The sequence below is a fragment of the Sander vitreus genome, chromosome 12 (genome assembly GCF_031162955.1).
Source record: "Sander vitreus isolate 19-12246 chromosome 12, sanVit1, whole genome shotgun sequence".
NCBI lineage: Eukaryota > Metazoa > Chordata > Actinopteri > Perciformes > Percidae > Sander > Sander vitreus.
The window spans coordinates 28205105-28228908 of NC_135866.1; the positions used below are offsets into that span (position 1 = coordinate 28205105).

Here is a 23804-nt window from a genome sequence, read left to right on the forward strand (position 1 = left end):
TACTTTAACTAAAGTAACACTTGCATCTGTGATCTTAAATGTTGACCCCATATTTCATTTGAAAACTGTCCTCCTAATCATTTCATGTTGTTCAACAGAGGTAATGTTCATGTAAAACTACACAAATTGTCATTATTGTAAGAATTTCTAATTGGTGAAATCCCGATGCTTGTTCCCCTCTGTGTGTCTGTAGGTATGATGTGTGTGGTGACGCCCAAAGGTGTTCTTCAGCTCTGTAAAACAGACGAGATCGGAGAGTTGCCCACCTGGATGAGCCGGTGAGCCCTTTGTCTTAAGAACAAAGGCATGCAACAGTTATTTTGTATTTGTGTGTGTGTGTGTGTGTGTGTGTACCTGCAGAACTCGGCTCATCCACTGGAAGCTGTCTTCCTCGGTGGAGTCGGGCCGCTGCTCCGCCACCACCACGATCCTCTCATCATGCAGCACGGTGATGGAGAACACCGCTATCCTGAAACACAAACACACACAGAGTCAGCTAGGGCTGGGTAATAACTCAATATCGTTGGAAACTAGTAACATTCATTATTAGTTTCACTTGTTTTCATTTTAAACAAATACGTGTTTTCTGTAGGCCCAGTCTGCTACTTTTTTTTTAAAACAATTCCTGTGCTGGTTCCATAGAAATAAAATGGTTAGAAAGGCCATTTCAATTCAAATCAACGTAGCAGAATGGTCAGAGCTGCAGCCATTTTTACGTGTACCATTGCCATGGTAACGTATAAACTTCCGATAATAAGCCAACTTCAGGCAAGTCGCGGAGCTGAGGTTTTGCAGTAACGGACAAACGAGCAGCAGAGTAGTAACGTTACGAGGCAGAGAGCCAGCCGCTAAATGAGTCAAATTAATTTCATGCTTCATCCACACAAAGCACATCACTATCGCCACGAGTGACTACTTTATTCGGATCGTTTTCTGTGAACGATGTGGCGAGGGGGTAACATTAAGGCAGAGTTAGCAAGCTAACGTTAGCCAACTAACACTGGCTGGCTGGCTGGCTTGTTCTGCCGTCTAACGTCAGCGGTCCGCTGACCCGCTGCCGCTGGGTCTAACGTTAGCGGTCCGCTGACCCCCTGCCGCTGGGTCTAACGTCAGCGGTCCGCTGACCCCCTGCCGCTGGGTCTAACGTCAGCGGTCCGCTGACCCGCTGCCGCTGGGTCTAACGTCAGCGGTCCGCTGACCCACTGCCGCTGGGTCTAACGTCAGCGGTCCGCTGACCCACTGCCGCTGGGTCTAATGTCAGCGGTCCGCTGACCCACTGCCGCTGGGTCTAACGTCAGCGGTCCGCTGACCCACTGCCGCTGGGTCTAACGTTAGCGGTCCGCTGACCCTACTGCCGCTGGGTCTAACGTTAGCGTTCAGCTGACCCAATTTTTTCAACCTTCTATCAATTTTCTTTTCAAATGCTATAATAAAATATAATAAAATACCCAAATTAATTGAAAGTATTGAACTGATCATTTATTTTACACGTGAAGAGAGTCGTATGGAACCATCCACATTCTTTTTTGGGACAATTTGTTGAAAGAAACTTAAAGTTTATCTAAAGATTTATTCCGTTAATCCTTTAGCAGAAAGTTTGGGAGCAAAGTAGCAACGTTAGCGAACTTATTACCTACAATTAGTCCTGGTCTCACTATAGTCGAGTTTCTATAGAAACACAAGACGTTTTAAATAAAGCTGTGGTTTATTTACTCAATTTTGAGAAAGCCTGCATCCAACACTTACCTGCCCCTGTACACAAACTTCATTGGCTCCACAGCGAGCGCCGTGGCGACGATGTCGTCGGCGTTGTGCTGCCGCCCTCCGACCACCATCAGACCGTCCATCTTCCCCGCCACGAAGATCAGCCCCGCGGGTCCGATGAACCCCAGCAGACCGGTCCTAGTGAAGGGAAACTCCCCGATGGGAGCCCCAGTGTTGCTCACAGGGAAGACCTGCGTAGTTTTTTTAAACATCATATTATGCTCATTTTCACATCATATTTTTGTTGAACTGCACATTGCTGCAGCTCCTCTTTTCACCCTGTGTGTTGAGCTCTCTGTTTTAGCTACAGAGTGAGGCATCTCACTTCTATCCCATCTTTGTTTTAAGGACTACTAGCCAGTCAGAAACTAGTCTCGCATTGCCAGACCCTCCTCCAAAGCGCGCTTTGGCATTTCTTTAAACCAATCACAATCGTCTTGGGCGGTGCTAAGCGCTGGAGAAAAGCTGCGGTGCCTCTGCAAAATAGCCTCGGGAAGGAACTTGTTTTGGTGGAACGTGTACGTTCAAAAGTTGTTTTAGTCGTGCAACAGAAAACTCAGATTGGACAGATAGTCTAGCTAGCTGTCTGGATTTACCTTGCTGAGGAGCAGTTAACCAAGTTGGTTGGGGTGGTGGATGGGTCAAACAACACAGGACTGTGGCCGGGTTAGCCCAGTTGGTAGAGCGGGCGCACATATGTAGAGGTTTATTCCTCAAAGGAGAAGGTCCAGGGTCCTTTTAGCGTCAATAACAACGCCAAAGGCCCCTGCGTCCGTATTCTAAGCGATGGGAGTGAGAATGTGTTGCAGAAGCAGAGTATGAGGGAGTGCCCTGGCAATACCTAGGTAAGGACTACTAGCCAGTCAGAAGCAGAGTATGAGGGCGTGCCCTGACAGTACCTAGGTAAGGACTACTAGCCAGTCAGAAGCAGAGTATGAGGGCGTGCCCTGACAGTACCTAGGTAAGGACTACTAGCCAGTCAGAAGCAGAGTATGAGGGCGTGCCATGCTAGCAGCTAGGCGAGCATTATAACGTGTGTTCCAAAGTGACCACGTTTGTCTCTGAAGTAAAGGCTGGACTACAATAGAGCTGTTTGGAGCAGTTTGTGAACAGTGTTTTCTGTTGGAGATGGTAAGTCCCTTTGGGGATATACAACACAATTAAGGTAAAGGAAAAAAAAGCCATAAAGCATAATATGAGCTCTGAGAAAAAAAGTTTGCAGGCCAGGAAGTTCATTAACAAAATCCTTCCCACACACTCACCTCGAAGGTGTTCTTGGTCATGCCGGCCAGACCGTAGTAGGACGTTCCCGTGGCAACAGTACAAACGCACAACTCTCCGATCTCGTCCGTCTTACAGAGCTGAGGAACACCTTCAGGCTTCACCACGCACATCATACCTACAGACACACAGAGGGGAACAAACATCGGGATTTCACCAATTAGAAATTCTTACAATGATGATAATTTGTGTAGTTTTACATGAACATTACCTCTGTTGAACAACATGAAATGATTAGGAGGACAGTTTTCAAATGAAATATGGGGTCAACATTTAAGATCACAGATACAAGTCTTACTTTAGTTAAAGTATCGGTTACAAAAAGTGAAAAACAAGTCCTGCATTCATGTAATACTTTAAATGTGGATTTATTTTGGTTTTCAGATAACCTGAAAAAGAAATCCGAAAGGACAGACAGAAGAAGACATTAGGACAGAAGACAGACATAAAAGTCTGGTACAGGTTGAGAGCAAAATCTCAAATATTTTAGACGATGCTTTCAAGTCATTGAGATGAAACAAAGCAGTTTCTTTTGTCTTTTGGGGATATTTTTTTAATAATTTTTACCCGACAGCAGTCATATTTATCTTATGTTTAATGTAAAATATGATTCTGCTAAATAACAACTAACTAATATGTGGGTTATGTTATGTATGTATAAAATATTATATAATAATAGTTGGTTTTATCCACATCTTTGTCTGGAATCTAAAAATCTGTGTGTGGGGTTCTCAAAGTGGGGTCCGGGGACCCACAGGGGTCCTTCAGGGGGTTCCAGGGGGTCCCCAGCAAAATGTGGACTACATTTATTTTCACTATAATTCCATCTATAAGTAGCACAATCACAGAATGTATGACTATTTTGGTCAAGGCTTTCATAGACTTTCTGTAATAAACATAAATAAATAAAAATCCTATCCCAGGACCCTGGGACAAAATCTAATCAAATGGGGGTCCGTGGTCTAATTCGTGTCAGTTTGGGGGTCCTTGAAGTCAAAAAGTTTGAGAACCACTGCTCTAAATGCTTCTTTCACACGTTAAAAAACCCTGTATAACTCCAGTTATCAGATAAATAGTAAAACGTACAATATCGCCCTTAGAAAAGTAGAAAGTCTCCCAAAAACTCAAAGCCCCAGAACCCCCGGCTGTACTCATTGGGTATGTGCAGCGCCGGTCTCACCTCCGGGCATGACGGAGCCGACGTCCTGCAGCGTGAGCACCGACAGCTTCTCCTCCGAGTCGACCCGGATCACGCCGTGACTCAGCCCCTGCATGGACAGGACGCCGCGGCCGGGGGGGTCGCTGCCCTCCTCCACAGGCCTGCAGGATGGGGGGGGCGGAGACAGCCAATCAGATCACTCGGAAGGGGGATGGAGCGCTGTGTGTATGTGTGCTCCCTTCAATTTCTATCTTTTGTGATGAGAACGTTGAAATCCTGAGAGTCAGGACATTTCTTTGAGAGAATAATCGTTTATAGGGAGAACTTGTTAAGTTAACTTGTGTACATTGTTGGGACATTTTCAGGAAGTTTTTTTTTAAAGTGACAATATTTTTTTTTGAAATAGGGTGGACATGTTTGATTAAGCGAGGACATTTAAAAAAAAACTCGGAATGTTTTTGTAAAGTAGGGACAACCTGGAAAGTGAAGACATTTTAGGAAAGTCGCAATAATTTTTGTAATATGAGTATATTTTTGCAAGAAACACAGAAAGAAAGTTATGTTTTTGGAAAGTAAAACATTTTTTTAGTAAGGGTGGACATTTTTGGAAAGGGATCACATTTTTTATATGCTTGGACATGATTGGAAAATGCAAAAAATGCAAAATGCTTTTGGAAAGTGAGGGCCTTCTTTTCTGCTTCTCACTGCATCCCTCTTTTTAGGGAGATTTAGGTCTAAGGGATGGGATAAATTGAGGTTTAAGTTAGAATTAGGAGCTAGGGACTGTATGTCAATAAGGGTCCTCAGAAGTCCAGTTATGGCATGTGTTTGTGTGTGTCCTGTTTTTAATGAGTTTTAAAGCAGCTCTTCTGAAAATAAAGTGAGTTCATTACAACCCCACCTGCTGAGGCAAAGTGCTTTTTATTAGCCTGTGTGTAGCACAATCTTAAAACACACATACACTTAAAACGCGCGCAGGCACACACACACACACACACACACACACACACACAGGGATTTTACAGTTTTTACAGTGTCCTAATTAAGAGCATGAATGGATGATGAAAGAGGTGGAAAAGTTGTAAGTTTAAGTCTTTCAAAAGCCACAAAACTGTAAAGTAAGAGGTTTGATTGAGCTAAAAATAAGATCAGGACATAGTGGAAGGGAGGAAAAGCAACGTATTTGTGGAGGAGAGTAAATACATGTGTTTATTATTTATGTAAGGGGAAACTGTTTGCAGGAGTTAAGGCCATACAATAAGTGATTTTCTAACAGTGTTTTGTTATTTATTTAATGATTTGTGGTTAAAACTACAGAGCTTGACGCCTCCTGGTAAATGACAACCTGATTATATTTTAAATAAGAACATTGTATATCTCTGCAGTCAAAAGAAACGGTAGATTTCTCTGGTTTTTACCTTTTTTTTTTTATTCATTAAATATAAATTATAGTTAGGAGCAACTCTATAAATGCGCTTTGACACGTTAAGACTATAAAAGCGATAAATGCAGTCCATATGCATTTTTGTGTGTATCTTGTGATGGTTCACATGTGCACACACCAATGAAAAGCCACATGTATATATGTGTGTGTGTGTGTGTGTGTGTGTGTGTGCGTGTGTGTGCGTGTGTGTGTGCGTGCGTACATGTGCCTGTGTGTGTGTGTGTGTGTGCGTGCGTGCGCGTGCGTGTGCGTGCGTGCGTGCGTACCTCCTTAAAGCTACAGTCAGGGCCTCGGGGGAGCTGGCACAGGGACATATGACCTCGGGCTTCAAACCTTTAGTCTGGAACACGTTGAGGAAGGCGTCACAGGATGAGATGGACCCTGAGAGACACAATTCAAAAAGTCAGCCCAGCAGCCAAAGTGGAAGCAGCTCATTACATGTTCTTTATGCCATAAATGGAATTAGAATTTTAGCCACACTTCAAGATGGCCATATTTGGTATGTTTTCCAAATCTTTAGAAATTCAAATCATAAAATACAAATGAACCATTAATTATTCCTTAATACGCTATTTGACAGTTTCATATTTTACAATGCATCATATAAATGAAGCTGATCAAGTTTTGTATTTAAAATCTTGATCTTCAAAACTGCCAATGTATAATTACACTGTAACGTGTGTATATATATATATATATATATATATATAGTCAGAACAACGCAATGTTTCAAGTCCCTTGGGAAAACAAATATTTTTGTTGATACAACATGATATAACATGGATTGCTGACAAAATATTTAATTCATTAATTTTAATTGTAATTTTTTTACAGTGTAGGTTATCTTCCTAAAATTCAGTCATCAATAGAAGATGAAACCGACGGAGCTCGAGTTGGTAAAGACGCAAATAAAAACATTAGGCCAAAACAAAAAACGTATTCTAAGCAGCGCTGATACATTAACAGTAGAGCAGTTTCATTTCTTTCTGTTGTTATTATGAAAAGCACAATATCCAATTGCATCAAAATGTCATATGTGCAGTAAAGATACTTTATATTTTTATATGTTTATAAATACCTGAACAAACACCATTTTACTGGTCAAACTGCAACTCAGTTTGGGGTTTTGGATCTTCCTGGTCCCCAGAGGATGAACCCTTTTGCTCCAAATGACTTTATGGGCCCTATCTTGCACCCGGCGCAGCTCAAAGCCCGACGCAAGTGTCTTTGTTAGTTTAAGACCGACGCAGTTGTCAGTTTCCCGTCCAGCGCCCCGTCGTTTAAATAGCAAATGCACCTGTGCCCATCTGTGGCCCATGGGCGTGCTGGTCTTACAGGGAGGTGTGTTCAGGTGCATTCTGGGTATATTGCTATCTTGAGGCAGCGGGAAGTGATCGCGCCATTGACCAACAAAAACCTGGCAGATCAGTTTCTTCTCCTGGAAATCTCTCCTTCCTGCTCAGCAAATCCTCCATCATAATAGCAATGCTCCAAGGTACAAACGCGCCTGGCTTTTAAAGGGAATGGGAGATGATCTAACACACCTATGATTAATGAAGACCCTTTAGAACCATGCGCCTGGCGCACGGACCCTCTTTTCCGCCATTAAACTAGCAAAAGTGGATTCGTACACGCCCTAAACACACCTGCACCAGGCACTTCACGTCGTGTGCTTACATCCTGAAAATAGGGCCCATTGACTTTACTTTAGCGCCATCCACAGTGCAAATTTAAGGTTTCTAGAGAGTGTGTTCTTACAGGGATTTGAACCGTCAGCCACCACCAGCATGCGCAGGGAGCTCAGGCTGATGTCCCGCTGCTCCCGGTGGGCCACCAGAGCCCAGTGCATGTCCCGCGACTTCACGCACGCCACCTTGGCTACGCAAAAAACACACATCAACAGCAAACATAAATTCATACACATTTAGTCACTATTAACTCACGGTTATAAAAAAAAAAAACACATGCCAATTAAGAAAACATCTTCATTCATTTGACACCACATGCGCAGCGTTTAGCAAACGCGCTGCAAATACACACAACACAACAAAACGCACAAACGCGCTGCAAATACACACAACACAACAAAACACACGAACGCGCTGCAAATACAGGAACGGTGCAAAATGAAAAGCACACAACAACCCTGAAAACAAATGCAACAGAAAAATGCTGCATCCAGTTTACACAATGGAAGTTCTCCAGGCCTCTGGGGGGGGGGGGGGAAATAAAAGAAAGAGAGGTGACTATTTTTGGCTGCCACAAAAAGAGAAATACCTTGCCTGCTCGGCGGACAATATTGGCGTCTTTTCTACAGAAAGTCGCCAGATTTGTCGCTAGTCGCTTTTGTGAAATAAAAAGTCGCTGAGGGGGTCTGAAAAGTCGCTAAATCTAAATCTAACAAAAGTCGCTAAGTTGGCAACACCGCCCATATACGCTACTGAAAAGTAGAACAAAAAATTAGGAACACAAAATATCTACTCTCTCTGACATAACCTCGCCTTCCGTTGTGTAATCTGGATGCAGCGTTTTTCTGTTGCCTTTGTTTTCGGGGTTTGTGTGCTTTTCATTTTGCATTGTTTCTGTATTTTCAGAGCATTTCTGTATTTGGTAGTGTTGTATGTATTCGCAGCGCGTTTGCTAAATGCTGCACATGTGTTGTCAAATGAATGAAGACGTTTTCTCAATTTGCTTGTGTTTTGTCTATTTGCGTGTTGCGTTCTTAAGTTGCGGTGCGTTTGACCCTGTTGGACACCGTAGCTGCCGTTTATACAAGGCAACAGCAAGAAAATACAGTCACTGCAATCAAACTGTGTGCTGTAAAGCTATCCAGCAGGGTTCCCTCAAACTCTGATCTGCTGGAACACAATGTTAAAAAAAGGCTTGAAGTCTGATTAGTTTACAGTAGGTCAAGTAACATGTGCATGGTTTATACATGATGAAATGGGAAATTTCCAGCAGTGTTTGCAATGAGTTTGGGTAGATTTGGTTACCTTTGTTCTGGCAGACTTTTTGGATCCAGGACAGGGGGTTGACCTTCATGAGAGCGTAGGGAATACTGATGACATGCATCATATTCATTACACTCTGACAGAGACAGAGACAGGGAGAGTCGAGTGTGAGGGATGTTTCGAGAGAGCTTGTTCTTGTAAAGTATGAAGTTAAAATATGTATAACTTTAAAGGATAGAAACAGAGACGGACAGAAAGTTGACATCTTTCATTTGAATATTTAACTTTTGCGGTTACTATTTACGGCTCAGAAGCTACCCAATGGCAAAATAAAAAAAGATTTTCTATATTGTGTACATACAGTATAAAAAAAACGAAACAATACTCAGTTCAATTGTGCTATTAGCCTTCATTTATTATTCGGAATGATTAAGCGAGACAGTAAGGGTTAAGGAGTGTTTTTCTTACAGTCAGGACGGCGTGCCACAGTCCTACATCCTTCTTGAAGTCTAATACATTCACTATGGTCTCAGCTGGAGGATGAGAGAGACACAGTCAGGGAGAAACAACACATTGTGTGTGTGTGTGTGTGTGTGTGTGTGTGTGTGTGTGTGTGTGTGTGTGTGTGTGCATTAAGAATTGACTGCCAAAAAGTTAGTTTAATGCACTTTTAACTTAACAGAACTAAAATGACAGTCATTGAGAGGGTGTGTGTGTGTGTGTGTGTGTGTGTGTGTGTGTGTGCGTGTTACCTTCTGTGTATGAGCAGGACTGTGTGAGGGCCTGGCAGTGTGTGAGCATGGCTATCCTCATCACCGTCACACCGAGGACACTGCCGTCCTTACAGGTCTTATACTGCACACACAGAGACAGAGACAGAGTCAGAGTCAGAGACAGAGACAGAGACAGAGTCAGAGACAGAGACAGAGTCAGAGTCAGAGACAACCAGAAACATCCCGCACACATCTTAATACAGAAAATACAGGCAGAGGGCAGCGTTCCTGCAGATACAGACACCGCCACACACTTCTAGCGAGTCATAAGTGAAGATTGAGAGGGATTACTTTGGTTTTAGTCTATATCTAAACATTATTTTTTAAGAAAATGCTGCTTAGTTACCTTTTTTTTAAGTGAGCGAACAAATGAAGAGAATGAGAACGTTCAACCTTTTACTTAAATGTGAATTCAGTGATCCTTTCCCCCTAGATTTTTTACAAACCTTTGCCCCCGACTGCCTTTGTGACAGCCTATTTAGTCAGTCAGTGAAGCATATAAAATGATAATAGGTGTTGTCAGAGTCGGAACACTGTCTGTGAAAAGATATCTTAGCTCTCAGTCAAGTGTGCGACCATAAAAACATGAATTCAACTTTAGACATTGTGATAACAATATGAATATATTTAAGGTCATGAATCAGATGTAAAAATGCTGATTGGTGAATCTAAGGTTCCAAAAACTAAAATGATGTCCGAGTGCTGCGCAGCCGACACTAATGGATGAGATTCATTCCAAAATAAGATCTCTGTCTGATAAGTCTGACACATATCTGAGAAATGACGCTTTAGGTAACACTTTACTTGAAGGTATCTACATAAGAGTGACATGACACTGTCATGTCACTCTTATGTAGATACCTTCAAGTAGTGTTTCTGAAGAAATATTAAAAAAAGACACATTTCTTTGGGCCACAGTAATTTCATCTGTCTCGGCTGTCTGGGATGCGTCCTCTTTTAAAAAACAAAAAGGTAGATCGTTTTTTCAATCATCTCTTTACTTTCATCATTTTCCTTTCGGCCTTTTTCAATCCCCGGTGCAATTTCACCGCCATTTCACCGTGCTGCCGCTGCTACTTCTGCCCAGCTGCTTAAAAGGTGCGTCAGGTGAATTTAAATCAATCAGACGAGATGATACCATTGATTAGTAGCCGGCAGAGAAACATCCACTCAGCTACAGGGTGATTGGAATCCAAAAGACATGTAGTACCATTGATTTCCAGTAACGATAGTAACGAGTAGAACTACACAGGTGGAAATGTTTCGGTGCCCTGGAAGAGATGCACTTTATTCAGTGTTTGCATCTGCGTGTGTCTGTCTGTGTCTGTGTGTGTGTTACCTCGATGTAGGCCGTGTCCTGGTTGGCGTCCTTGATATGTGGGAACCAGTCTCGGGGAGGTTTGGAGAGGTGTTTGGACTCTGTGACGAACCACAGCACCTTGGGCCAGCCTGGACACACAGAGACAAAAAAAAAAACAAAAAAACAGTCATAGGTGGATCATTCCTTCCCGATTTACCTGCTGAACCTCATTTAGACTGGAACCGGGTTTTTAACTACTTTGTAGAATTGCATTTGGAGAGTGCAGATCCCCGCTAAGGCCAATAGTGCATTCATGGCTCCTTGGATGGTCCCATTTCCCGAGGTCGGGAAGTCATTTTGTGATGTTACCTATTAAAGGTGCAGTAGGTAAGCCTTATAAAACTAACTTTCTGTCATATTTGCTGAAACTGACCCTATGTTCCAGTAGAACTACATGAAGCAGGTCATTTAAATAAAAATCCAGCTCCTCTGGCTCCACCTACAGCCTGTAGTGAGATTTGCAAAAATCCACAGCTCCCTGTTGCACACGCATTCATTCTCCCTTGTGGGGGGGAGGGGCTTAGGAGACCGTTTTGGGCTTTACCTGAAAGGGGGGGAGGGACTGAGAAGTTGTCGATGTTCAATTGTTTTGGCTAAGTCTTGGATCTTCGCAATCCTACCTACAGCACCTTTAACTGTTTAACAGTTAACCCACAATAAACAATTACTATTATTATTATTATTATTATTATTATTATTATTATTGAAGAACTACAGAGTATGTCAGGTAGACACACATGCTGACAACCTCGCAGCTAAAGGAATTGATGCGGTGGAGATATACGTTCCATGTCCGCGGACAGCTGCGGTCTAGTAGTTATCGGTCAACACATTCTCACTCCCATCAAGTCAAATACTGACGCTTGGTCAGGTGCCTTTGGCGTTTGTCATTGACGCTAAAAGTCTCCTTTAACGTCATATCTAAACACGCTTGGTCGGGACTCTTGGCGTAACTTTTGGCGCTCCGGGTTGGGACGTACAATTAACTGGCATACGGCACAAGAATGGGACCAGTTAGGTTTAGGAAAAGATGGTGGATGGGTTTACAAAATGTACGTTTCAGTGACACGCGGGACAAGAACGGGACACGAACCCCGGTATCCTGGGTGAAAGTCCTGTGTTGTTTGACCCATCCACCACCCCAACCAACGTCCCTACGCGGTCTTTCATACTACATGCTACCGTTGCCGCTTTTAATACTACGTCATCTTACAGCGCCGCGGTCAAGCGGCTTCTCTGCCCGGTGCGTTCCATACGGACACTAAAGGGTGCTTTTTGCGTCGGTATCTGAAGCTGAGAGACACTGCCCAAGCGTACTTATTTGACGAGTTTGGGAGTGAGAACGGGTTGATCAGTTGCATGGACGGTTCCATAATGGGAAAGTGGCTGCATGTGTCCAGGAAAATGTACGCAACATTGTGGCTGCACGACCAGTACAAGTCCGCAGTTGTCGGCGGACGCTGAACGCGAAAATGTCTGAGCCTCCTGGACGGGCGAGCTGGGACTCTGCTTGTCGGTTAATGATCGGCTAACGAGCGCCAGCTATCGATCAGAAGAAAATCTCTAAATTAGCATCCCTACTGTGTTCATAAGCTTTAAGCCATAAGGTACAGGGACGCTAAAAAGAAGAAGAGGTGTTGTATTTTGTTTCTCAGAAAGTTTAAACATGTTGATAGCCGTTTCCAGTATTTGCTTGACATTAAAGAGCAACGAAAACGGATCAGGTGAGCAATGAAATATGGTCGTGAACTAATTTTTTATTATTATTCCGACACAGCATGAATGCAGCACAAATGTGCTATCTCACAATGTTAACGAAAGTGAAAAATGATTTGTGCATCCTCCGAAATTTAATGGGGTTCTTCCTTGACCCATCCTGCACCCTTCCACCAAGTTTTCTGAAATTGGGCCAGCAGTTCCAGCTGACCACGGAAGCCCTAAAAGGCAAGGTGAAGAAAAAAAGTTTTCCAGGAGATAGTATCTCCAACGTAGGAGATACTATTAATCACCACAAGCAAAGTTTAACTCGTATGTAGGACTTAAACATGACGCCAGAAAAAACTTTTTTTGGACCTTGCCTTTCAGGGCTTCCGTAGCTGACAGACAGACAATTAAGTAGAAAAAATTAAGTACTCTAGTACTATAGGTATCTGTATCACTTTAATGATACTGGTATTGGTATTTTTAAACGATACGCATCCCTACAGCCACCCCCAATTAAAAGTTAAACACTGCTTGTGAACAAAAGTTACATTATAAGTAAGTGAATATATCTGGAACAATATAATTGGATAAAAACAGGGAGACAAGCAAAAGTAGGATTAAAGTCAAATATAACTTGTATATTCTTGGCACTAGATGCTTAATGGAAGGTCCCATTAATATGTGAAGAGTTAACTGACTGAAACAAGACAGTTTCTGATATTTCTTCATCGAATTTAATGAAGATTGGACATCCAGGACTTAATGATAGATTGCTAGCGGCTCCTAATTGCATGCCTTCCACATATTACTGAGAAGACACTGACAATTGTGTATTATTTGGCCAAGTGGAAGCATGTAGAACATCAAAGTTTTTACTTCCTCTGTCATGAAGACTATTATTAATACGCACAGTGCTGAGTGACAGAAGGTGATTGGATTTAAAATGTGAGGGGCTGTTAATATCTGGATTAATGCTGGCCGGCCCGGGCGCTGAGACAGAAGAAACAATCAGAGATGAGTTTAAAGCCAGCGGATCAATAAGAGGGAGCACTCCACCTTAATGAGACACACACACACACACACACACACACACACACACACACACACACACACACACACACACACACTCCTAAAGCCATACCGAGAGTGAGGAGCAGTAATTCTGGCGGCATCATGTTGCTATTTATATATCCATTACTGAAAAGCAAACAGTCGGTATTAATCACTCACTAGTATACTCTCTCTCTCTCTCTGTCTTTTTTTTCTCTCTCACGCTCTCTCTCTCTCTCTGTCTTTTTTTTCTCTCTCTCTTTCTTTTTTTCTCTCTCTCTCTCTCTCTCTCTCTCTCTCTCTCTCTGTCTTTTTTGTCTCTCTCTCTGTCTTTTTTTTTCTCTCTCTCTCTCACGCTCTCTCTCTCTCTGTCTTTTTTTTCTCTCTCTCTCTCACGCTCTCTCTCTCTGTCTTTTTTTTTTCTCCCTCTCTCTCACGCTCTCTCTCTCTGTTTAGTGCTAATGTCTCTCTATTCTCAATTCATCATGTGTCTGCTTCTTTCTTCTTGTTGGCTGCTTCCCCATCGATTTGCGATACCACTTCACTGCCTCTCTCAAAGTCTCTCTCATTCTACACTCTCTCTCTCTATCATCGTGTCATCCATTACTCAGCCTTTCTGTCTGTTGCCATCAGTCTGTCCGTTCATCCCACTGAGAGACACAGGAAAGCTGTGCTAAAACAAGAGAGGCACATATATACTTTGTACTCTGTGCTCCGTGTGTGTGTGTGTGTGTGTGTGTGTGTGTGTGTTTGAGACCTTTGAACTGTGGGATCTCTCCAGTGGGACTCTTAGGTAAGCCTTTATGGCAGGCGTCGCTGGTCAGAGCCACGGTCACTCCACAGCTCCCCAACAGAAACCCGATCTGCTGACTGCCAGCGTCCTGGACAGAGAGAGAGACAGAGTCAGAGAGAGAGACAGCAACAGAGAGAGAGAGAGAGAGAGTCAGAGAAAGAGAGAGAGACAGAGAGTCAGAGAGAGAGTGTGATTCATCATCTAAACTGGATTCTGATCAATCAATAACTGCCTTTTGATCCTGCTGGGTGGTGGGTAAGGGTTAGGGGCCGTCCTCACCAAGAACGATAACTAGGACTAGAAAAGTATAGTTCTAACTCAAGTGAATGGCGGACTCCACACCATAACTATAATGACAACGGCAGTGATTAGGGATTAGTGATAAGGGATTACTTTTTTAAAGATATTTTTAGGGCTTTATTCCTTATTTATGAATCTTTTGTTTTTGTTCCGGTGCTCGGCACAGATCTGCTCTGATCCCTGGCTCTGTGGAGCTGTGTGCGCCGCTGTTTCCTGGAAAAGGCAGCGGTGTCAGCGTCCCAGGGACGTTAGCTTAAGTTGGCTGGCTGAGGTTGACAAAACACATCTCATCTGACTGAACCTTGGATAAAAGTTTTATTAAGACAGAGTAGCTGTCTAAATGCTCTACGTGCGATCTGTTGCTGATGTTAATAAACAACAGACTGTAGATGATCCGTAATCTGATCACATTTAGTCTCTTCTAATCGTCACTATCAGCCACACAACATGTGTTCTTTACAGAATAAGCCTTTAAATCAGACAAATAGCGATTAAAATCGCTCCAATTCTGAAACCATAAAAAGTTTATATAAAACGTCATCATGTTGAGTCGATTCTGAACCAATCATCTGTTAGATCAGCTGAGAGCCAGATGTTTCCCAGCATGCCCCGGGTCCGCCTGGGTCTTGCAGTCGGTAAAAAGCAACTGTGCTGCCTGCGTCTCAAACCTGCGGCCGCCTTGATCTCTTGAGGTTATCGTTGCCCACGCGTGCATGACGTCAGAGCACGTCGGGATCAAGTCGGACACAAATCTAACCGGCACGCATTGGGCGGCGATCGATTCTGCGCAGGCCTTGCTCAACGAGCCTATTCTGTCTGAGCTCTTGGCCCGCCTTCCTGAAAAGCCCAGTCTGCTCTGATTGGTCAGCTGGCCCACTCTGTTGTGATTGGTAAACCAAATTCAGACAAGCCACTGGGCGGGCTGCGCGTGCTCAGGCAGCACCAATGGGCAGCACATATGAAAAAAACAGGAATGTGGGCGAGCCGTATTCAGGCAGTTGAGAAAAAGTACTGTCTGCGGGAGAGAAAGCTCCATTTGCAGTGAAATGTGTGTTTATACATCAATTACATTCACAAAAAACTATATAACACACTAAAAGACGAAAAAAATCAACAACAAAAAAAGCCGAGGCTCTTTAAAACATTGCAAAAAAGGCTGAAATTCGGGCCTCTACACTGAGACAGACAGACAGACAGACAGACAGACAGACAGAGACAGACAGACACACACACACACACACACTTTGGCTCTCCTGATTCCTCCCAGACACTTTGACCGCCAATCCAAACTATGACTCCAACTAACCCTACAACAACAACAGCAGAGATGTTTCTTCCGAGACGTTTGGCTCTGATTACACCTCAGCAGAGCTCAGTGTCCTCTGTGCTGCACCATGACTCAGCACGGCCGCCTTCTGATGACTCATGTTTTTAATACAATCCCCCAGTGAAGAATTAGCTCCGTTGACTGGTGTGAATTAGCTCTCTGGGGCTCTGCTGTGCGTCCTTTTTTCAACTCACTAATGCCGTTTGACGTGGAGGAAAAAGAAGACATGGCAACAGAAACTTCTCCGGCTGCCCGAGGGCCGACTGTTGACTCAAACAGCTGAAAACAGACTCCATCACTTTCTCTGTTATCCTGTTATCCTTTTGCAGATTAGTTTAATGTGAATGTTTCTGCTTTGTTCTGATAAATAAACATAATCTAGGTGGCGTACTTGAACACAATGCCCCAGGGGCATTGCCGTCATTTCCGACGTGAGGGGGTCAGACTGTTCTGGAGGAGGATTTTTATTGAAAAGAGACTCCATATACCATTTGTCTCTCCAAATCGCGGATTCCAAGTAACACACATTTCAAGAAAAGGAAGAAGAATTATGACCAAGAAAGTTATAAAAAGTCATGTCCAGGCACTCAAGATTTGTTACAAAACGTGATAAAAAGAACTTTAATAAATAGGGCAAGACATAAAAAATACACCGAGTGTCAGCTTGAGCCTTCCACAGGGTGTGTAGCCCACATTTCATTTATGATCAATGGAAACACCGAGATTTCCATACCGTTTTCCTGCCACATCTTGCCCAGTAGGAGACCTGCTAACATTTGAACTGGCCACACAGAGGTGGAGCATGCCAATGAACCGAATATGTGGTGCAAAGGTCATCAATATGCAAAAAGACTAGACATTTTTACACATTTCAATCGATTACTCACAGGAACGCTGAAACAGTTTTGTCTGTTTGAACTATTTAGTGTAGCGGGGGGAGGGGGTCTGGAGGCATGGTCCCCGCCCCCGGAGAAATGTTTGGCTGTAAAAGCCAACACATTCTCACTCCTATTGCGTAAAATACGGATGCTTGGTCAGGTGCCTTTGACGTTGTGATCTAAACTAGGGGTGGTACGGTTCCTGAAAAACCATCCGAACCGCTCGGTTCGCTTGTCTCGGTTCGCTTGTCTCGGTTCGCTTGTCTCGGTTCACTTGTCTCGGTTCACTTGTCTCGGTTCACTTGTCTCGGTTCACTTGTCTCGGTTCGGAGCGTGCGTGCGTCTCACGGTTCGTCAGTCCACTGTTAATGTGCACTAACCACTTCCTGCCGTAGTGCCCACTTTATACACCTATGTTAAAACACTTACTGGAAACGACGAGGGGGGTGAGCGTGATGAACGCAACACCGTTTATGGCAGCTGATTGGACGGACGCTTCACGTGGGTCTTGCTGCTCCCGAATTTCAAAACAGACTCTAATGGCGTCTCGTTCTGAATACGATCTCGTATTTTACGAAAATAGTTCACCGAAAAGTGTTTCTGAAAACATTTTAAGCGAGAAATGGGCCGTGCAGTTGCTGAATCTGTCTGCTTTTTTGATCGACAAAGGTCAGTTTAAAAGATTTTCGTCAGATTTTGAGAGGCGCCGAGGATTGGATTTCATGTTACCTATGATGACAGCGGAACTAAAACAATAGATAGAACTGCCACTGTGTGCATGTATTGTGCAACATGCATTCAATATGCTCATTTTAGCTATATATCATATGCTGAAGTATATTTCTGGAGTGTTAAATATTAAAAGAAAAAATAACAAGAACCGTACAGAACCGAAAACCGTGACCCTAAAACCGTGATACGAACCGAGCCGTGGATTTTGTGAACCGTACCCCCCCTAATCTAAACACACTTTATCTAAACACACTTTATCTAAACGCGCTGGGTCGGGACTATTGGCGTCACTTTTGACGTAGTTAGGTTAAGGAAAAGATCGTGGGTGGCCTTCTAAAATGTACGTTTCTGTGACATGCGGGACAAGAACGGGACAGTTGGGTTTAGGTAAAGAAGAACGGGACAGTTGGGTTTAGGTAAAGAAGAACGGGACAGTTGGGTTTAGGTAAAGAAGAACGGGACAGTTGGGTTTAGGTAAAGAAGAACGGGACAGTTGGGTTTAGGTAAAGAAGAACGGGACAGTTGGGTTTAGGTAAAGAAGAACGGGACAGTTGGGTTTAGGTAAAGAAGAACGGGACAGTTGGGTTTAGGTAAAGAAGAACGGGACAGTTGGGTTTAGGTAAAGAAGAACGGGACAGTTGGGTTTAGGAAACGTGACACGCAGGACACAAAAGTCCTGTGTTGTTTGACCCATCTAACACCTCAAACAACCTACCTACACGGAATTTTGGGCTTTCATACTACTCGCTTACGTTGCCTTGAGACTTCCGTGACTATGCACCATGAGTAAATGTACTTCACGGTTATTGAATTGCATTTTATAGATGATTCCTTGTCCATTCTAACATTACAAAACACCTCTCAGTTTAACGCAATATATACCTCACCATCCACACTTAATGACACATTTGGCCCTAGATAGTTTATCCAATTCAAATAAAAGGCTGCCCTTTTATTCTCATTGACACCCAAATGAACCAACATTTGTCGGTATTCGTTTGATGTTCTGCACCATGAAAGCTTACCTTCCTGGTCAGCGGTACTTCTATTGGCACAGGGACGACTTCAGCCAGCAGGCAGCCGTAAAAAGCCGTCATGAAGGCAGCAGGGTCGTTGTTGGGGAAGACCAGCGCCACCTACAGGCAGGGGGGAGACGGGAGAGACCAGTTGTTGAGTCCTGATGTTTTACTAGAGGTCCGATAACACTTTTTCCTTCCCGATACCGATTCCAATAACTTGCGTATCAGCCGATACCAAGCACCGATCTGATACCAGCGTGTTAAAAAATACACACATTTTGGTTACACTTTACTTGAAGGTATCTACATAAGAGTGACATGACACTGTCATGAACGGGTCATAAACATTATAAACAAGTCCTAAACGTTGATGACATAACACTTCTGTCATTAAGTGTCATTAGGTTTTTGTCATGACAAGTTATGGTTATGTTTAGGGTTAGAGTTAGGGTTCATGTGTCGTGACAGTGTCATAGGTTCATGACAGTGTCATGTCACTCTTGTGTAGATACCTTCAAGTAAAGTGTTACCCAAATTTTATTAACATTATACAGCTGTATACAACAGCCATAGACGTAATTTACAGGGTAGATGGTTACAACCCCCCCCCCAATTAATCAAAACTGGCCAGTGCAACCCATCCCAAAAACTTCTTGTCATTTCCTTTACATAAATAAAGACATTTCCACCATAAATTGATGCAGGAAAATTCACCAGAATGCAGAAAATGAAGTCTTTTTCAATTTTGCTCAAAAGTGGAGATCATAAATAAACTACTTTATAGTAGATTTTCTTCTTGGCTGAATCACGTGGTATCAGATCAGTGCATAACCTTGAGCACTTGCCAATACTGATACCAGCATTTCAGGTGGAATCGGAGGCTTTTTCCGATAATGGTATCAGAACATCTCTAGTTGTTACCACTTTCACACAGGAAATAGTTGGTTGAATATCTGCCTTTTAAGTCTGAAATTGTATTTAAAATATACAGATGGGCGACGAACGAAAGTAAAAACCATCATCAAGTGTGTCAGTAAGGGAGCTTTTGTGACCTGCATGGCAGCATCTGTATTCATTATGTTTCTACACTCATTTATACAGGTTTTTGATTCAATTTGACACCCATCTGTACCAACAAAGACACATTTTGTGGATGTTGTGTTTCACCACAGAATGAAAAGGCAAAGCAGCAAAGATGTCCAAAACCTGCCAAATAATTTAAACACTAGAACTACTTCCTTGCAGTTGTATGCCTCTGCCAACCAGTCAAGTTGCAGTTTACATCCATGTCTGTCCAGACTTAAATAATAGATGTTGTGAAGACTTGGAACTACTTTAATTAAAAAGAATTAAATGTATATTTAGAATAAGGTGGACAGACAGACGCACAAGCCGAAAACACAATTCCTCCGACCACGGCTCTCTAAAAACAAAAGTCTGTCTGTGTGTGTGTGTGTGTGTGTGTCTGTGTGCATCTTTGTGTCTGTCTGTGTGTGTCTTTGTGTCTATCTGTCTGTCTATGTGTGTGTGTGTCTGTCTGTCTGTGTGTCTATCTGTGTGTGTGTGTGTGTGTGTGTCTGTGTGCATCTTTGTGTCTATCTGTCTGTGTGTGTGTGCGTGTGTGTGTGTGTGTGTGTGTGTGTGTGTGTGTGTGTGTGTGTGTGTGTGTCTGTCTGTCTGTCTGTGTGTGTCTATCTGTGTGTGTGTGTGTGTGTGTGTGTGTGTGTGTGTGTGTGTGTGTGTGTGTGTGTGTGTGTGTGTGTGTGTGTGTGTGTGTGTGTGTGTGTGTCTGTGTGTGTCTGTGTGTGTGAGATGATCACTGATATGGACAGCCGCCAGAGAGCCAGGAGTTGAGCCGAGCAGTCGATGGATCTTATCCGTAAAAAAATAAAGCTATATCTTTCAGAGGGCATCTGGTCAATGCCTCTCTGGTCTTGCTCTCTCTAAATCCTAAAATCCCATAATTCTACTGTTGCTATTGTTTTCTACTCAGTCAGCCTACCTTATATATACTGTTTTATGTTCTCTCCAGAATATCTTCCTTTTCCTGGCTGAGCGTCTCTCTGTTTATCTTCCTCTCTGTTCCAGCTCATTTCGCTTCAGTTCAAACCGTTTTACTGGCACACTGAGGTCACGGTCAACTGCCAAAACCGTTCTATAACAGCAGCAAAATATGACAACAAACCTCTGGATGTAAAAAAAGAAAAGAAAAAGAAAACCAGAACAATATTCTACAAAAAGGGGAAAGTAAATATGTTATAGATCAAGGAAAAAAGGGGGTGAAATTTCTTGTATCTTTTCCCGAGATGCACAGTTTAGTACTGTGAACTGGATCTGAACTGGGGAACCAGAATTTTGCACATTTACAGTAACACTGGTGCTCAAAAGTCTTAATTAGTAATTCCAAAAACATATTTAATGCAAAAGGAGCATTTTGCTGCAGCAGGTACAAGAATGCATCATTCTTTTTATATCTTCCATAAGACCCCAAAATCAGCCAATTATTACACATTAGTACACTGTAAAAACTGTTTTATTTTTTTTAAAAGAAGGTAATACTCCGTAACTGGGGCGCCAAAAATAAAATACAACATACAAATACAAAAAAATACAAATAATGTTCTTTTACCATAGACATGGAAATTCACAGATTATTTGGTTACACTTCACTTGAAGGTATCTACATAAGAGTGACATGACACTGTCATGAACGTGTCATAAACATTATAAACAAGTCATAAACGCTTCTGTCAGTAAGTGTCATTCGGTTTTTGTCATGACAAGTTATGGTTAGAGTTAGAGTTAGGGTTAGTGTTCATGTGTCATGACTGTGTCATGACAGTGTCATGACAGTGTCATGTGTTCATGACACTGTCATGTGTGTCATGACAGTGTCACACCTTCCAGCCAATCAAAATCAAATATTTAGGTATAAAGCCAAAGGAAGTAGAGGTGGTGAGGGTTCCCCATCTCCCACAATATCTTATATCAATTATTATGAGTTCCTGTGGATCTAGAGCCCAGTTTCCAGTCTCCACATTAACAATTATTGTGAGCGCTATTTTGTATAATGTTCCATAATATTATAACTGACAACTACAATTTTAAACTATACCATTTTCATATTATAATATTGACTGGATGATAACGTACGAGGCTGTCAAGATGCCATATGCATTGTTGTATGGACGCCAAACAGCACTGTTCTGGTTTAATATTTCACAATAAGTTTGTCTAATATGTTCCAACTGTTACGGAGAACATTGCTCACAAACAGAAGAAGCATTAAAGAGCAATACAAAGCTAATATGCAATTAGACTGCAAAAATGACTTTTAAAATCAAATGTTATTATTCAAATTGTTTGTAACGTCAATACAACTTTGGAATGTTTTTCTGCCTTTGGAACATGGACCCGATATATTTCATGAAACCATTTACAAATATTGTACTTGGCATAACAATGAAAAATGTAAACAATGCAATCAATCGCCTGAAATTCCATGTCTTGGTTTTGAAAGTGACATCACGTCCACGAACCATATTTGATTCTTCAGCAGGCTCATTTCCTGGAACTGTTTTTCCACATAAAATGACACAAGCTTTAACTCATAAAGCAACAATTTCAGGATCATTACTCAGAGTAATTAAATCTCCTCAGCCCTCTTAAAACTCGCTCAGTTACACCCATTTCTGTCATCATCCTGCAAGATGTAAAATCCCTCCGTCAAAAAAAAACAACAAATAGTTATTTCTCTGTAAAGTGTGCAACTTATTATAACTTCAGTAAAACTGTAAAAAGAAAAGATTGTAATCCTAACTGAGTGGGAAGAAAAAGGAGTTGTACAGTGATAAAAACACACACCCTTCCGGCTAAATAAAAAATAAATACCCACACACACTGGCATCGTGCCAGTCTCGACTCCAACAGAGCGGGAAATCGAGCTTAAAATAAGGATGAAAGAGGGACAAGAAGAGAGACGCTGAGGGGTGTCACGAGGCAACATGTGGGACTATTACTGAACCTTTTTCCACTTTAGTATTCGTCTGATCATGTGTGGAGGCGTGTGGCGTGCTGGTTAGAGAGGCCCTGAGTGTGATGTGATGATTATACTGACTGGAAAGAAGGGAAGGGCTACACATGTGTACATTTTTAAAACATTGTGTAACGGCCATGTGTTGGGTCGCCAAGGATTTTTTTTTTTGGCCAGTACCCAAAAATCTTGAGAGGTGATGTCAGTAAACCAAGATGCTCTGTGGTGTTTTAATACCAAAGGAAAGAGACAATAGAGGGAAGGTCCGATGTCTCGCAGCAGTGCTGACTCTTGTTAAATGGTCGGTTAGCCAAAATTACCACAAAATGAACTTTCTCATTCCTGGGTTTCCACCAGTGTATTGTAAGCCTGGCGGCCCACCGGGCCTCACGCGGCCTTCACATTGGCACAGTAGATACGGCTGCAAAATGACCGGAAGTCATTCATTTCTTATGGAGATTCGCAGAGAGATCGCATGCGAATGGGTCCGAACCGATGCAAAGAGTGTGGTGTGAAAAAAAATCATCATCCGGGTGAGTTAAAAAAGTTGAACTCGTACGACAGGCAACGGATGGTTCTTATCCGACAATCCGAGCGGAAGTTAGCGTTGCCATGGTACTGATAAACAAATCTGAATTCTTAACTTTTAATAAAATAAATAATTATTTCATAACGATATGTTGTCATGTAAAATTTCCTAACGTTATTAGGGCAGTTAATACGATACCTGCTATGGCTAAGTTGGTTAGCAACAGACATCAAACTATTGTCATTATACCGCTATATCACATTAAACCGACCTGACAGATCAACGTCCTGGGCAACTTCTCTCCACGCAGCAGCCTTTCTGTTTATATCTCTATAGCCCTCAGATGAGAGGTCAGAGAGAATTGGACATTCGGACACTGACAGAATGAGTCGTTCTAGTCTCTCCGCCATTTTTTTTCTACTCGCTTCCGACGCTTTCAACGGTGTAGTACCACGTCCACTGGGGGCGGAGCTGATTTCAAGTGCCAGTGTGAAGGCGGCGTAAGTTGCCCCCCACCAGGCCTAAGCCATTTTTTTAAACTACAGTTACAGTGGGGCGGCTCTGTGGGAAACTTACATGTAGTCCTATTTTCAAATTTCCAGTTAGCTTTAAGCACTGGCATAATGGAGGGCCATATAAAATCTGTCTTATGACTTTTTTAAATTCTCAATTTCGCGATTCCTTCCATGATTCTGTTATCACGGAAA

The 23804-nt window shown here is 42.6% G+C and overlaps 1 protein-coding gene across 5 annotated transcripts in view; it reads right to left on the bottom strand.

Moving 5' to 3' along the window:
• LOC144527143 (disco-interacting protein 2 homolog C) overlaps window positions 1-23804 on the bottom strand; it is a 240869-nt gene that overhangs the window by 41699 nt on the left and 175366 nt on the right. For all 5 annotated transcript variants that reach the window (XM_078265043.1, XM_078265041.1, XM_078265042.1 and 2 more), the window contains exons 10-21: window positions 18542-18652; window positions 14244-14367; window positions 10712-10821; window positions 9352-9454; window positions 9068-9132; window positions 8642-8735; window positions 7407-7526; window positions 5915-6029; window positions 4226-4365; window positions 3027-3163; window positions 1747-1955; window positions 355-469 (exon numbers count right to left, since the gene is read on the bottom strand). In XM_078265043.1, coding sequence (XP_078121169.1) covers window positions 355-469; window positions 1747-1955; window positions 3027-3163; window positions 4226-4365; window positions 5915-6029; window positions 7407-7526; window positions 8642-8735; window positions 9068-9132; window positions 9352-9454; window positions 10712-10821; window positions 14244-14367; window positions 18542-18652 — 1443 coding nt within the window. The remainder of the gene's footprint in view (window positions 1-354; window positions 470-1746; window positions 1956-3026; window positions 3164-4225; window positions 4366-5914; window positions 6030-7406; window positions 7527-8641; window positions 8736-9067; window positions 9133-9351; window positions 9455-10711; window positions 10822-14243; window positions 14368-18541; window positions 18653-23804) is intronic.